The sequence below is a fragment of the Phalangium opilio genome, unplaced genomic scaffold, assembly GCF_054372755.1.
Source record: "Phalangium opilio isolate 3A_F unplaced genomic scaffold, DU_Popi_V2 ptg000070l_1, whole genome shotgun sequence".
NCBI classification, from domain to species: domain Eukaryota; kingdom Metazoa; phylum Arthropoda; class Arachnida; order Opiliones; family Phalangiidae; genus Phalangium; species Phalangium opilio.
This window is the reverse complement of record NW_028324182.1, coordinates 13,302,719-13,318,691: the sequence shown is the minus strand read 5'-3', so window position 1 is coordinate 13,318,691 and position 15,973 is coordinate 13,302,719. Positions and strand designations below refer to the sequence as shown.

The following is a 15,973-nucleotide window of genomic DNA, read 5'->3' as shown; positions in this document are numbered from 1 at the left end:
CACGTGATGATGACGTCATTCGGGATGATCCATCTCGTGACGTCTCATCGGCGGTAAATTCAAATTTTAATCTTCCACGTGCAATAATAACTGTAATTGCAAAGTACAAATGTTAAAATAAAAAAGACTTATTATGCTTTACTGTAGATGTTTTATTATAGTTTTTTTACACTCTCCACTTTTATAAGTGGTTTTATTTATCCATTCATATAATTTAAAACCCGAAAAAAATAGTTTATTATGATAAAAAAACACATTATGACACTGAAAATTAAGCCTAACATTTAGTTTGATATAATCATCTCCATCATTTTTAGCGCTGCAACTCCAGCGTCTGATGGTATCTAAATATACACAAAAATAATAATAAAAAAAAACAATTATGTATTGTCAAAAAAAAAATTCTTTTTACCATATGACCAGCATTTAATATCCAATAAAACGCAAAGTTCTTGAATGATTTATGAAATCCAACTGTATTTCCATCAACTTCAATAGGAACTCTCTTGGCATTTTCAAAGTTGTTCATATTGGTCCATTTTAAACCATGAACCCATTTCAAAGTTCCTAGAAAAAATTATCTAAATTAGCCTTATTCCTGATCAGCGCCACCTACCCATAGCGGCGACTTTGAGAACTACTGTAAGCGGCAAGCCAATCAGATGTCGCTAAAATCTGGTGACGTCATTTTTGGTAAGACCCGAGAGTGCCAGTCAGTGACGTCACCAGATTTTAGCGACATCTGATTGGCTTGCCGCTTACAGTAGTTCTCAAAGTCGCCGCTATGGGTAGGTGGCGCTGATCAGGAATAAGGCTAATTATCATGTCCAAAATATAGAATATAATAAACATACCAACTGTATCAACAATTAAATCTAACTGTCCTGAATAAACATTGACTTTCAAATCAGTTGTGTTTAGAAGTAAATCAACTAAAGATGAATAAAAATTGTTGAAAAACATTTTCAAAGCTAAATGGTGAATAATTTAGTACTGACCAATTTTGGTCACTGGTTTCATGAAGTCGCCTTGCAGGGCTGTAAAAACTTTATCCGACTGACCACCCCAAGTTACATTATCTGGAATAACCCCAAGTTTTTCTCTTATCTTGCCATTCATCAAAGCGGCTAAAGGATCTACTTGTAATGCACCAACATGTCTCAAATACGAGTTGTCTATGACGAAAATTAAACTAATTAATATTATTTTCATTCCTTAATTGGGAATTGGGTAAAATAATTAATATTACATAGATATCTATCAGAGAAAATGGTATTCTTAAAAGGCTGATTTTTGACACTCATACTAGGACTAGTTTTAGTTAAAATATTGTAAAAATTTACTCCATTAGTTAACTAGAATAATTAAAAATATAGATTAATTAATAAATAAATAATGGCATGATTAATAATTAAATTAAGGTCTTCACTGTTTCAACAACATCCTCAGTCACACTCCAAAGTGCAGTTGCATTTTTTAACTGTCCATTATGAATTGCAGCCCTAATTTGATCAGTCAAATTTGACAATATTTTGACTCCATCCACATCAATCAAAGACTAATTAACGTAATTTAATTAGCAGTTATAATTTTTTTTAAATTCCCTTCAAAGCTAATTAATTATCCAAAACACTCAACTGTTGTGTATAAATAAGGTCCCCAAGAAGCAACAGAATTAATAGGAGATATCCATGAATCTCCTAAGGCAATTCCTTTAAAATTGCAAGTTACTTTGCCACTTTTAATTGCCTATCAATATATTAAATGTTTATATAAACTAACTCCCGGTCTTTAATAAATTAATTAACTATATATACTTTAGTTAATGCTAGAGCAAATGAAGTGGTCATTTTTCCACCATAAGACTCGGAAAAAATATAAACTGGAGTTTTCTATAAAACGTACCATTAAATCTTATAATAAATAAAAACCCGGGAAAACTTAATTATTCTTAATTAATTAAATTTGCCTGGAATTCCGGTAATTTATCCAAGAAGCCTCTAATGACCACAACCAAATCTGACGCAATTTGGTCATTATTAGTAGCCAATGCCGAATCATTTGTTACGTAACTATAACCAGTTCCCACTGGATTATCGATAAAAAGTAAGTTTGCTTTTTTAACCCATGTTGTTGCTCTAGGTTTAAGATTAACGTCTAAAGGCCCAACTTCCATAAAATTGCCGTAACCAGTAGAAGAAGCCCCTGGGCCACCTTGCAACCATATTATTAATGGTAGGCTTTGGTACCCGTCTTTAGGAACATCCGCGTAATTTAACCACCAGAACATGTACCTGTAAACAATTATTAATAATAATGTATGATGTAAACAAACAAACAATAAAGCCACGGACGGGAGGGGGGGTCGGACATTAAAAGAAAAAAAATAAAATGGGAGGTATTTCATGATTTGGTGTCAAATTAATTAGATTCTTGGCTTTGAGGGGGTCTAATAGAGATTGTGAATTTGCGTAAATGCGCGACCCCTCAATGGGGTTTATAAGAGTTTGTGAATCTGTGCAAATGTGAGACCCCTCAATGTCAAGTAGCGACGGGGAGGGTAGGGGGGGTCGGACATTAAAAGAAAAAAAAAATGGGAGATATTTCATCATGATTTGGTCTCAAATTAATTTTATTCTTGGCTTTGAGGGGTCGGAAAGAGTTTGTGAATCTGCGTAAATGCGCGACCCCTCAATGGGGTTTATAAGAGTTTGTGAATCTGTGCAAATGTGAGACCCCTCAATGTCAAGTAGCGACGGGGAGGGTAGGGGGGGGTCGGACATTAAAAGAAAAATAAAAATAAAATGGGAGATATTTCATGATTTGGTCTCAAATTAATTGGATTCTTGGCTTTGAGGGGTCGGAAAGAGTTTGTGAATCTGAGTAAATGCGCGACCCCTCAATGGGGTCTATACGATTTTTTGAATCTGCGTAAGTGTGAGACCCCTCCCTCACTGTAAAGTTTTTAATTAAACACGTGTTTTATTATCATACGCGTTAGGTCGAACTTTTTCATAATTCCAGGCTTCTCTCGCTGTCTCATTTCCATCAGCTGATATTTATATAAATAAATAAAAATTAATATTAAACTTAAATCCAGGAATAAATATAATAGAAACAAACAAACAAACCATTAATTTCATTTGGTAATCCAATTATGAATAATAAAAGGCCCAAAAATGTCAACACAATATTTCTACGCAACATCTTAACACACTTATACTCAAAAAAAAATCACCAGATTTAATAGTAAAATAAACGCTTTGAAATTTGTGCTCAAAACCACTTAAAGATAACTAATCTGATTGAATAAATACATGTACCAAAAGTAAAATTAACTCGCCATTGATAATATATTATTTCGCAAATCGCAAGACAATAAGACTTGGTCTTGACAGCCGCTGTCAAGTTTGCTATCAATGTCTGTCCCTCCATTCCCCATCCAAAGGTACACGCAAAATAACTAAATTTTAACAGAAGGGGATAATAGAAGAAGGATGCCACTCTGTATCCTCTTCATACTTAAGTTATGTAACGTCATTCTTCCCAGGCTCACCCTTTAAGTTTGCTTTCCCGCTCATCAAACTTCAGATGGGCATCGCACCGTAAGGTGAATTCTATAATGGTTTGGTACTAAATTCCCAGCAATCAACCCACAAACCTCGTCTTGGGGTGGGACAAAAACCACAAGCACGTCTTGCCAAATAGTTAAGCGCTTATAGAGTAACTAGCTGTTACCCGCGGCGTCGCTCGCGTGTAATAAGAACTTCCATCAAAATGATATAAAGAATGGGTAGATTTTACTGATGACTGATATTTTTGTAGCACCCTAGGAGCGAGGGCACTCGGCGTTGCCCGTCAGCCCGTCGGGACATTTTTTATTATTTTTCACGCGGACATTATTCTATGAGGAAGGGTTTTAAGTTTTTGGCCTCCATTTAAAAAGATGGCAACAAATCGAACCTGAAAGACCATTCAACCCGCCTATAGGTCAAAGGAAACCAGTGTACTAAATATTTTCGAAATCGTTTCAAACGCGGACTCTGTTGCATAGAGAAGATTTTTTACATTTCTGGGCGCCATTTTTTAAGATGGCGGCGGATTGGAAAAATCTTTCTTAGTACGCGCCTACTACTTATGAGTAACGTTCCTGCAAATTTTCAGCCTTCTAGGGCAAGCGGTTTGGGCTGGGCGTTGATTATCAGTCAGTCTGTCAGTCAGTCAGGACTTTGATTTATATAGATATAGATGATGAGGGAACTATTTATCGCGTATGTGATTCGGTTTAGTAACCTTGCTCCGAATGATCCGATGTTGGGAAGAATGAGGTTACACTTACCCCGCTTTGTGCTTGTACACTTCTCTCGAAGAGAAGTATTATTTACTTCTGATTTTAATGAAATAAACCACGAAACATTTTTGGTTGTTGAATTTTATTTATAAATAATGACGTTTAGAAACTATTTCAACATTTTCAAAGACTTTTTTAAGTTTCTTTATACAGTTTAGAATAAACTGAAAATACTGATTTAATCAACAATAAAAACTATATTGTTTTAAACAAAAAAAAAACACTTAAAGCATCTTTTAGCAAAATAACTTGCTAAAAGAGAAGAAAATCAAATCATAATTATTGAACATTCCGAAGAATAGTTTGGCCATAAAATATTATTATTAGCCATTACAGTATCTCAAAAATGTCTAAATTAGACATTTATCAATCAACAGTCATTAACTATCCGTATCCCTTATTTAAAAGGAGTAAAAAACTGCCGGAAGAAATAGGAATATTAAATTATTTTCTTTTATTTTAGATCTTACTGAGGAAACTTACCAATTTCACTTCAACAAAAACACATGAAATTCAAATTCAGGAAAACATTTTGGCTAGTAATTTAGTAAACCTTCAAAACTTTGGCAAAAAAATTATGGACTAAATGCAACATTTCTATACAGAAGAAACCTCTTCTGATTTAACAACATTCTGAGTTACTGTTTCTTCAGTTTTAATGGATTTTTCTTCGGTAACTGGTGGACTGACAGGAGCCGCTGCATTATCCTCTGTGTTACAAAATGTTTAAATTGTTCCCTCTTTGACCAACATTGTTAATCAAATAAAATGAATGGGATGGGATTAACTTCAGGGGTGTGCGAGTACTCGTTAAGTTCGAGTACTCGGTTCAAGTATCGAGCCGAGTACTCGACTCGATACTCGATAACAACACATTGAGATACTCGAGAAAGAGTCGAGTAGCTTTTTAACATCTTAAATACTTGACAAATACTCGAGTCCGAGGCTTACAACTATAGCAGACGATGAGTTCATGAGCATTTATTTTGAAAATCAATTGTTCAATGTTTAATTGATCACTAACAATCTTTTTGAACTAGTTAGATGTTAGATAATTGAAAATCTTCGTTATTTTCAAGAAATTTACAAAATTGCTACTCGACAAGTCAATATTTGAGACTCGATAATTACTCGAAAGAACAAACAAAATTTGACCTATCTAAATACTCGATACTCGAAAGTATTTTTGAGACTCGGCTCGATACTCGATAAGAAATTAGTTTCGATACTCGGACTCGGCTCGAAACCGGAAAAAACGGGACTCGCACACCACTGAATTTAACTTACGTTTATTTGAAGGAGGTTCAGTTGAATTAGGAGCAGCAGTAATGACTTCAGTCTGTTGGGAAGGAACTTGGGATTTTATTTGAGATCTTAGGGTGTTTCTTTCAATTTGTAAGGCCCGGCAAAGTTTCTCCAAAGTTGTCAATTTCTGTGTCAAAGTGATTATCCCTTGATCACATTTTTGCTTATCAGTAGCCATTTCAATCAAAGCTCTATTTGCACTCTCGCATTTGCTTTTCCATTGAATTGTTTCCTTTTCCAGTGACTTTACTTTCTTTATCATCTAAAAAAAAAGGCAAACACCAAGAGATTAAAGGTGGAATTCATAAACGTCGGACGCAACGCAATTTAGTACATGCAAAGGCAGGGCGTCGTGCGCAAACTTCCGCCTTTTGCGCATGCACGACGCCCTGCCTTTGCCTGTACTAAATTGCGTTGCGTCCGACGTTTATGAATTCCACCTTAAATCTCTCTGATGTCATTTTCTAAATCATACCTTCTCCATGTCGGTTGAAAAGGATGAAATAACTTTATTGGAGTTAGAAACTTCGGTTTGATATTCCTCAAATTTGGTTAAATGAGCAGCCAGTTCGCTCCTAACTTGAAACTCATTCTTAATCAATTGATTACAATGATTTTGCAAGCTCTCGAGTTTAAACAGAAGCTCTTGTTTAACCATTAAATGGCTTTCTTGTTCTTGACGTAGTTGAAGCTGGGATTGAGTTAATTTAGCTTTAGCTAACTCGCACTCCAGTTCTTTCTGCTGGTTAACTTTCTCAGAATGTTTCTCCCAAACTTCATAATGCTCTATTAAGTCCTTAAGTTTCTTAGCAAGTTCATCATTCTCCTCTTTGAGCTTTGAATTTCTTTGCTGATTTTCTTGAGTTAGGTTAGTGATATCATTCAGAGTGGATTGAAATTTGTTGGCAATTTCTTTCCGTTTTTCTTCCTCTTCTCTGAGTCTTAAAAGACTTTCATCCTGAAGGAATTATTAGTTATTGTTCTAAGTAACTAATTAAGAAATTTAAACTTACTTTAATGGCTTTATTTTGTCTCTGAAGTTCCCGGCATAAACCTTCCAATCTGCTTCTGATTAACAATAGTTTACTCTGTTCGGTTTGCAGCTGTTCCTTCTCTTTCATTAGAGTCGTGATCTGCTTCTCACTTTGTTTAAGTTTATTCTCAAATCCCTTCGATTCATCCAAAGTTTCCACACATTTTTTGCATAAAAGCTTCAATTTGTCTTCGGTAGTTCCCCCACATTGAGATAACCATTTCATAACTTGATCTACAATGAAAAAAAAATATGTTAATTGAGAGACACTTTAGAGTTGCATAGGGTAATGGCAGCCCTCTGCCTTCGACTGTATTAAGCTCTAAGGGGAAATAACATGGGGTGCCATTAGTCTATTCTTGATCTATAGGGTAATGGCAGTCTCTGCCTTCGACTGTATTAAGCTCTATGGGGAAATAACATGGGGTGCCATTAGTCTATTCTTGATCTATAGGGTAATGGCAGCCCTCTGCCTTAGACTGTATTAAGTTCTATGGGGAAATAACATGGGGTGCCATTAGTCTATTCTTGATCTATAGGGTAATGGCAGTCTCTGCCTTCGACTGTATTAAGCTCTATGGGGAAATAACATGGGGTGCCATTAGTCTATTCTTGATCTATAGGGTAATGGCAGCCCTCTGCCTTAGACTGTATTAAGTTCTATGGGGAAATAACATGGGGTGCCATTAGTCTATTCTTGATCTATAGGGTAATGGCAGTCTCTGCCTTCGACTGTATTAAGCTCTATGGGGAAATAACATGGGGTGCCATTAGTCTATTCTTGATCTATAGGGTAATGGCAGCCCTCTGCCTTAGACTGTATTAAGTTCTATGGGGAAATAACATGGGGTGCCATTAGTCTATTCTTGATCTATAGGGTAATGGCAGCCCTCTGCCTTCGACTGTATTAAGCTCTATTCAGAAATAACATGGGGTGCCATTAGTCTATACTTGATCTATAGGGTAATGGCAGTCCTCTGCCTTCGACTGTATTAAGCTCTATGGGGAAATAACATGGGGTGCCATTAGTCTATTCTTGATCTATAGGGTAATGGCAGTCCTCTGCCTTCGACTGTATTAAGCTCTATGGGGAAATACGTGGGGTGCCATTAGTCTATTCTTGATCTATAGGGTAATGGCAGCCCTCTGCCTTCGACTGTATTAAGCTCTATGGGGAAATAACATGGGGTGCCATTAGTCTATTCTTGATCTATAGGGTAATGGCAGCCTTCTGCCTTCGACTGTATTAAGCTCTATGGGGAAATAACATGGGGTGCCATTAGTCTATTCTTGATCTATAGGGTAATGGCAGCCCTCTGCCTTCGACTGCATTAAGCTCTATGGGGAAATAACATGGGGTGCCATTAGTCTATTCTTGATCTATAGGGTAATGGCAGCCCTCTGCCTTTGACTGTATTAAGCTCTATGGGGAAATAACATGGGGTGCCATTAGTCTATTCTTGATCTATAGGGTAATGGCAGCCTTCTGCCTTCGACTGTATTAAGCTCTATGGGGAAATAACATGGGGTGCCATTAGTCTATTCTTGATCTATAGGGTAATGGCAGTCCTCTGCCTTCGACTGTATTAAGCTCTATGGGGAAATACGTGGGGTGCCATTAGTCTATTCTTGATCTATAGGGTAATGGCAGCCCTCTGCCTTCGACTGTATTAAGCTCTATGGGGAAATAACATGGGGTGCCATTAGTCTATTCTTGATCTATAGGGTAATGGCAGTCTCTGCCTTCGACTGTATTAAGCTCTATGGGGAAATAACATGGGGTGCCATTAGTCTATTCTTGATCTATAGGGTAATGGCAGCCCTCTGCCTTAGACTGTATTAAGTTCTATGGGGAAATAACATGGGGTGCCATTAGTCTATTCTTGATCTATAGGGTAATGGCAGCCCTCTGCCTTCGACTGTATTAAGCTCTATTCAGAAATAACATGGGGTGCCATTAGTCTATACTTGATCTATAGGGTAATGGCAGTCCTCTGCCTTCGACTGTATTAAGCTCTATGGGGAAATAACATGGGGTGCCATTAGTCTATTCTTGATCTATAGGGTAATGGCAGTCCTCTGCCTTCGACTGTATTAAGCTCTATGGGGAAATACGTGGGGTGCCATTAGTCTATTCTTGATCTATAGGGTAATGGCAGCCCTCTGCCTTCGACTGTATTAAGCTCTATGGGGAAATAACATGGGGTGCCATTAGTCTATTCTTGATCTATAGGGTAATGGCAGCCTTCTGCCTTCGACTGTATTAAGCTCTATGGGGAAATAACATGGGGTGCCATTAGTCTATTCTTGATCTATAGGGTAATGGCAGCCCTCTGCCTTCGACTGCATTAAGCTCTATGGGGAAATAACATGGGGTGCCATTAGTCTATTCTTGATCTATAGGGTAATGGCAGCCCTCTGCCTTTGACTGTATTAAGCTCTATGGGGAAATAACATGGGGTGCCATTAGTCTATTCTTGATCTATAGGGTAATGGCAGCCTTCTGCCTTCGACTGTATTAAGCTCTATGGGGAAATAACATGGGGTGCCATTAGTCTATTCTTGATCTATAGGGTAATGGCAGCCCTCTGCCTTCGACTGCATTAAGCTCTATGGGGAAATAACATGGGGTGCCATTAGTCTATTCTTGATCTATAGGGTAATGGCAGCCCTCTGCCTTCGACTGCATTAAGCTCTATGGGGAAATAACATGGGGTGCCATTAGTCTATTCTTGATCTATAGGGTAATGGCAGCCTTCTGCCTTCGACTGTATTAAGCTCTATGGGGAAATAACATGGGGTGCCATTAGTCTATTCTTGATCTATAGGGTAATGGCAGCCCTCTGCCTTCGACTGCATTAAGCTCTATGGGGAAATAACATGGGGTGCCATTAGTCTATTCTTGATCTATAGGGTAATGGCAGCCCTCTGCCTTTGACTGTATTAAGCTCTATGGGGAAATAACATGGGGTGCCATTAGTCTATTCTATTGCTATAAATATACACAATTACCAGTAGTTTTTTCTCCTTTACGCTTGCTAGAAGTGAGAGGGGAAGAATTTGAGCTACGAATTTTGTTGTTGCTACTACTCGTTTCATTTTTGGTGGCTTTTACGTGTTCTTTCACAACCTTTGGGGCTTCCTAATAAAAGTACATTATTATAAGCCTTTCCTTTCAATATTGCAATTAGAAAAATTATACTTACAGCTACAGCACTAGCCATATCTGAGGTAACAGAATTTTCAACCAAGTAGATTAAAGAGTTGTCCTCTTTTTCTAATATATTTTCTATTTTCAGGTCAATGTTGAGGCTCGGAAGGGTTTCAGTTTTGGAGCTTGGTGACTCAGATGTAGTGTCAATTAGGGTTTTTTGAAGAGCAGCGATTTTATCTCGAGTTAAGGAATCGAGAGAGTCCTTATCCCCAGAATGTGACTCGAGTGTTTGTTGAATAGTTGACTTTATTTGTATTGCGGCATTTTGCAACTCTACAACTTCTTTGACAGAATTTATTTCACTGACACTGTCAGCGGCTTTTGGTAAACTTTCTTCGGGTAATGAGGCCTGCTAGAATTAATTATTATTCTTATCAGCATGCTTTCAAAAAATTAAAACTAATTAATAATAATCTTTTACCTCCTCCGAGTCCTGAGGCTTGCATTCCATTTTTTCAGTAAGCCTTGGTTCTTCCGCACGTGCTTCATTATTTTCGACGGAAGAAAGTCCATTTTCTGATGCCATGGATAAAGTCTCGCTTTCGACTGAGTAATTTAAGCTTAATTAAAGAGTTTAATTAATCTAAACGAATAATTAACAACTGTAAATTAATTTTATTATTAAAAATATTAAGTGGACAAAGAAAACCATACCACTACTCAAAGACGTCTGCTTCCAAACTGTACCACGTGACGGAATAAATTACATAAGAGGCAGCGGAGACGAAACGTTTTTTGGTAATTATAAAATTTAAGGTTCATCGTTATAGTTCTAATTAAATTTAAATGTAAAATTCGATAAAATTATAAATTTTAAAGTCGTGTCTCTTGTATGCTAGAACAAAACATTGAATACAATCCGTTAAAGCCCTTTTTTAGCGTTGTTATTTTAACTGTATCAACTTAAGCTTAGAGCGAGTCTAAAGGCAGGGAGACCAATCCCTTCGTACTGACCCATTATCAAGCTTACGTTGAAAAAAATACGGACCCTTTTATAGTCAATGCTTTTTTGTTGCAGTTAAGCAATAATAGTTGAAGAACTGGGCAATTTAAGAAACAAATATGTCAGAAAAGTCATTAAACGTCTTGCGATACCTACCCCGCATTAATCTTCACAATATAAGACCCAATCCCCACACAAATATGAAGGAAAGGAGGTCTGCTAGAGGTCAACACGGAGGAAAACGCCATGGATTCTCCCATAAAGGCTCGAAACAGAAAATGAGCTACGTTCGGGTTGGGTTTGACGGTTATGGCCTGCCATGGTACCTTAAACAGCCAAAAGAGCCTTACTACGAAAATCACCATCTCAAGAAACAATATCCACCGCTGTCCTTGGATAAGCTTCAACTTATGATTGACAATGGAAGAATCAATCCTGAAGAACCAATTGACTTGGGTGTTTTATGCGCATCGAATCATTATACATTAAGACCGGAAGACCGCCATTTTGGCGTCCACTTGACAGATGAAGGCTTAGATTCCTTCACCGCTAAAGTGAACATAGAGGTTCAATACGCTAAAGAGCAAGTCATAGCAGCCATTGAAAGAAATGGAGGAGTTATAACCACCACTTTTTACGATATGAACAGTATTTACGCGTTGATGAATCCCTACAAGTTTTTTGGTCAAGGAAAACCAATACCAAAACGTCAGATTCCCAATGAATTTGACATTGGTTACTACGCTGACCCCAAAAACAGAGGTTATCTAGCTGACCCTGACGAAATTGCAAAGGAAAGATTGCTTTTGGCTCAAAAATACGGTTACCAATTACGCGACTTGACCAAAGATCCAATGTACGAAATACTTACCTTGAGGAAAGACCCCAGACAAATATTTTACGGATTACGTCCTGGTTGGGTTGTTAATTTAAAGGATAAGAAAATAATAGAACCTGTAGATCCAAAAATTAGAGAATATTATGAATTAGATTAAATATTTGTAACAACAATACGCATTATCATGTATTATTATTATTATTATCATGTTAATAAAAATAATTCGCAGTAAATTATTTTGCACAATTGGTTTACTCCCACATGATTACATACAAATTTTTTAAGTCTTAATTCAAGGCTATATAACTCAATAATTATTACAAAGATTCGCGTGACAGATTGAAATTTTCCTTCTTCTATCAACGAGTTTTAATTATTTTGGTTTTAATTAACTTATTTAACATAACATTATACTTTAAATAAAAGAACGGCCTTTTTCTAAATATAAAAGGAAAAATAAGTGATCTCTTATTACAAAATAATTAGCATTTATTTAGACATAAAACGATCACTAATGCGCCGCCATTTGTATCGTGTCGTCTGCTTACGTGCGTGATCGAGTGGGCCTTAGCCCTTAACTCTCTCAACTGTGAGAATTAGCGGTCTTATTCCTGATCAGCGCCACCTACATATAGCGGCGACTTTGAGAACTACTGTAAGCGGCAAGCCAATCAGAAGTCGCTAAAATCTGGTGACGTCACTGACGGGCACTCTGGGGTCTTACCAAAAATGACGTCACCAGATTTTAGCGACATCTGGTTGGCTTACCAATTACAGTAGTTCTCAAAGTCGCCGCTATATGTAGGTGGCGCTGATCAGGAATAAGACCGCTAATTCAACCAATCCCGTAGGAGTCAAACGTTCACGTCACTAAAGCAATGGCGGCGCAGTAGTCCTTGATTGTTTTTAAGACTAATTAAATGCTAATATTTTGTAATAAGAGATCATTATTTTATTTTTTAAAATTTTTCCTTTTATATTTAGAAAAAGGCCGTTCTTTTAAGGTATAATATTACATTACCTGAAATTTTCCTTTAAAACTCTTCAATTTATTTCATCTTATTTTTTTTTTTTGAGCTTAGCCATCTAGGAACTTTTATGTGGGAGAAAATAAGAGGTAGTATTCATATTTTGGGGGAGAAAATAATTAACATTAATGTTAATTGGCAATGCTTATTACAGTAGCGTTTTATAGAGCTGAACCGGTTTGCAAATTGTTTTTTCTTTGCAAATAAATACCAGATGCTATTTATTACAATATTACGACGTTGAATATTGTCAACCAGCGAAATAAAAAAAAATTATTTTCATATTGTCACCATAACGAAACAAAAAAAAAAATATATGTTAATTAAAAGACCAATTAATAAATTGTCCCTTTCATTACCGGTAAAAAAAAATGCCCATAACACGGCCGGGATTAGTTGGTTAAAACAAATAAAAACGCTGAACGCAAAAAAAAAAAAAATAATATCAATTTGGCACACCCCATGATTAGGTTAATTCATTTTTTATAATAATTAATAATTATCGCTATTAAGTTGTATATACGAATTAATTATGAAATTGGCATTTTCGCACATTGCTACTTAAAGGGAGGGTGAAGTAGAAAATCAAGTGATTTTTTATCGATTCTTCTACTAATTATAAGACCAGTCTGCATAGTCAAACATTCAGGAAATACCAACTCCGAATGATTTTCAAATTCAAATTAGGTTCAGATTTTAGGGATGATTTTAAAGAAGGACCTCCGACCAATCGCGTAACGCCCTGCCTTTTTATTAACAAAATTCTCGTGGCACGTTCCGTGTCGAATGAAATTTATCACGAGATTTGATTAAATTCGCGCGCGACGTGATAATCGTGGCGCGAGACATGGAGCGTGCCACGAGAAATTTGTTAATAAAAAGGCAAGGCGTTACGCGATTGGTCGGAGGTCCTTCTTTAAAATTTTCCTCAAAATCTGAACCTAATTTGAATTTGAAAATCATTCGGAGCTCGTATTTCCTGAATGTTTGACTATGCAGACTGGTCTTATAATTAGTAGAAGAATCGATAAAAATTCACTTGATTTTCTACTTCACCCTCCCTTTAATGAAAAAAAATCCTTATGATAGGTGGTAGATCTGTACAAGTTAATTAATTGTCACTTTAGCTCAAGAGTTTATCATACAAAAGAGTAAATGAAGAGGGAGTAAAAAAAAATATATATATTTATATAATACAGTAAAATATTTGGGGAAAGATAAGTCCAAACCCTGATTGGTCGAAATTAACCTTATTCGTCTCAAAGGTACAAATAAGTCTCCTGATGCGGAGAAGACTTGAAATATTTACAACTGGCTTACTTTAATATCAAATGTTTACTCCGCCACCCTGGCCATTATTACCGGATGAAGGGCACTGAGAATTTGAGGGTAGGGGAGACACTGGATTGGTCGAGGTAGAAGGCGTCATGCCTTGTTGGGAAGGAAGGGACGTCATTGACTGACAAACTGGGGCGGCGGCCGCCACTGAACCAGTTGGTGACGATGAAAATGAAGCCCCGCAACCCGAGGGACTCATTAATTCGAGAAATTGATAAGGCACGTCTATAGTTTGTCCGTTACGATGCTCAACAAGAAGATGCCCCCTTTTAGCCGACGCGCCAATTACCATGACAGTTTCGCTTTTGCGAAGAAGAGGTTCTTCGGCGTTCGGATCATCTAACAAGAGTGATTAAATGACACTATACGTATTGAAAGACGCGAGTATTGTAATATAATACTCGAATAAAAACTAACCTCCAGGAAAATTCATTTTCATCACTCGGGCTTGAGGGTAACCTAACTTTGTATTACCACTTACAGTGTAAGGTCGACTTGGTGGTACTGGGGGTGGTCTCTCCTATAAAAACACGATTTCTGACATCCTTCACTATTCCACGTGATTTAATTGATAACTTACCAGGTCAAGACCAAAAAGAGAGCAAGTTTGTTGGACGACTCTTTGATCACAACGTTCCATTTCAGGGGGTGGAGTCCCGGCTATAGGTTGAGGTCTGGGTCGTCCTGGGACTCCAGAATTGGCTGGAGGAATAGATGGCACATCGGGACCGGCGGGACAAGCCTGGTTACCTTGTAAGTTTTGTTCCGTGGGAGGAACTGGAATGTTTCCGAGATTCATGCCTTGATTGATACAAGGAGCCGGTTGTTGATGTTGTAGCAGCGAGGGAGCCGGTGGTGGTCTGCTGGGTGGCATCATTAAGGAATTCGAATTGACCCCGTAAGAGGTGGTGTTATTTTCCATAAGTCTGTTGCCCCTGGTCAAAGTACCCTGATGATTAGGAATGGGGAAATGGTGCGTGTTTGGTAAGGGGTGAGGGACGTTATGATGAACGGGAGGATGAAGGTTGGGATGGGAAGGACGCTGTTGATTCAACAGCAAAAGATGGCGTCTCAAGTTTGGCCATCTTCGACACCGGAAGTACCATCCTCTCCATAACGCTTGCACGCAAACGGCGGCCACGTGGCGCCTTTCAACTCTCAATGCCTCCAACTGTTGTCTAATGCCCTCGCTCAAAAACAAGTGTCTTTTTCCAAAAGCCCAAGATGTAGAAGCCGACCATTTCGGCCAATGTTGAGTAGCTTGGGCGAAACACTCCAAAATAAGCTAAAAACAATTGCAGAAATTTTGATTCGCCCCTAATCACCATAGACAATGTTCACTTAATTACTTTGCAATCTTCTTGAACTTTTTCTTCGCTTCTTTTAAGTTTTTTAAAAGGAGCCAACAACCGATAGCGAATGCTGAAAGCTTTGAACCTAACCCGGTGAGGGAAACCTCCAGCCATTAAGTTGACAGTCTCTAAGACCTGCAAAGCGCGAATTTGTCTGACCACGGCTGATCTATCAAAATGTCCTGGTTGTTCGCACGCGTTTGCCTGGGAACAATAAACGAGGTAAATCAGCATAGGAGTCAGCGGTCATTCATCACCAGGAGCGTAATAAAACGTACCCTTATACACCTGACAAAATGGGGTTTCGCGTGAACAAGAGTTCTTAGCAGGTTATCGAGCCTAGTATGAAAATCTTGGGTAAGAGTTGATACTGGTTCTCCACCATTTTGTCTAATTTAAAGAGTTGTAATTATTAGAAGTCCGATATATGACGTAGCGTGGCGATTGTTAATAAATTCTTACAGGTCAGTGTGAGCTGTTGGAGAGATTCTAAAAGATTGACCTCGCGGAACTGTTTCTGTACATTGAAAGAAACGATCAGAACCTAGCAAAAGCGTCTATTGGTCTAACC

General features: G+C 37.6%; 4 protein-coding genes across 7 annotated transcripts in view; 1 reads left to right on the top strand and 3 right to left on the bottom strand.

The window, feature by feature from the left end:
• Positions 1-128: 128 nt before the first annotated feature.
• LOC149661774 (retinoid-inducible serine carboxypeptidase-like) lies at positions 129-3,452 on the bottom strand. Its single transcript, XM_089843725.1, has 11 exons — positions 3,132-3,452; positions 2,995-3,052; positions 1,970-2,294; positions 1,818-1,892; positions 1,639-1,749; positions 1,430-1,558; positions 1,250-1,355; positions 999-1,175; positions 855-932; positions 413-567; positions 129-344 (listed from the first exon to the last, which is right to left on the bottom strand). The coding sequence occupies exons 1-11, from the start codon at positions 3,205-3,207 to the stop codon at positions 285-287; spliced, it is 1,350 nt and encodes a 449-aa protein (XP_089699851.1). The 5' UTR covers positions 3,208-3,452; the 3' UTR covers positions 129-284.
• A 964-nt stretch (positions 3,453-4,416) lies between these two features.
• Positions 4,417-10,457, bottom strand: LOC149661773 (alpha-taxilin-like). 2 transcript variants are annotated; one of them, XM_089843717.1, is made up of 8 exons: positions 10,325-10,457; positions 9,896-10,255; positions 9,702-9,831; positions 6,670-6,923; positions 6,132-6,614; positions 5,639-5,918; positions 4,835-5,061; positions 4,417-4,769 (listed from the first exon to the last, which is right to left on the bottom strand). In XM_089843717.1, the coding sequence occupies exons 1-7, from the start codon at positions 10,427-10,429 to the stop codon at positions 4,949-4,951; spliced, it is 1,725 nt and encodes a 574-aa protein (XP_089699843.1). In that variant the 5' UTR covers positions 10,430-10,457; the 3' UTR covers positions 4,417-4,769; positions 4,835-4,948. The 2 variants fall into 2 exon arrangements, with proteins under 2 accessions (XP_089699843.1, XP_089699844.1); XM_089843718.1 differs by having other exon boundaries at positions 9,896-10,252.
• A 463-nt stretch (positions 10,458-10,920) lies between these two features.
• Positions 10,921-15,973, bottom strand: part of dachs (unconventional myosin-IXb-like dachs) — a 33,197-nt gene continuing 28,144 nt past the window's right edge. For all 3 annotated transcript variants that reach the window (XM_089843677.1, XM_089843678.1, XM_089843679.1), the window contains exons 12-17: positions 15,865-15,919; positions 15,681-15,792; positions 15,400-15,606; positions 14,631-15,335; positions 14,468-14,570; positions 10,921-14,389 (exon numbers count right to left, since the gene is read on the bottom strand). In XM_089843677.1, coding sequence (XP_089699803.1) covers positions 14,040-14,389; positions 14,468-14,570; positions 14,631-15,335; positions 15,400-15,606; positions 15,681-15,792; positions 15,865-15,919 — 1,532 coding nt within the window. In that variant the 3' untranslated portion in view covers positions 10,921-14,039. The remainder of the gene's footprint in view (positions 14,390-14,467; positions 14,571-14,630; positions 15,336-15,399; positions 15,607-15,680; positions 15,793-15,864; positions 15,920-15,973) is intronic.
• On the top strand, positions 10,966-11,917 carry mRpL15 (mitochondrial ribosomal protein L15). Its single transcript, XM_089843751.1, has one exon. It carries the CDS (start codon positions 10,966-10,968, stop codon positions 11,839-11,841), a length of 876 nt encoding a protein of 291 aa, XP_089699877.1. The 3' UTR covers positions 11,842-11,917.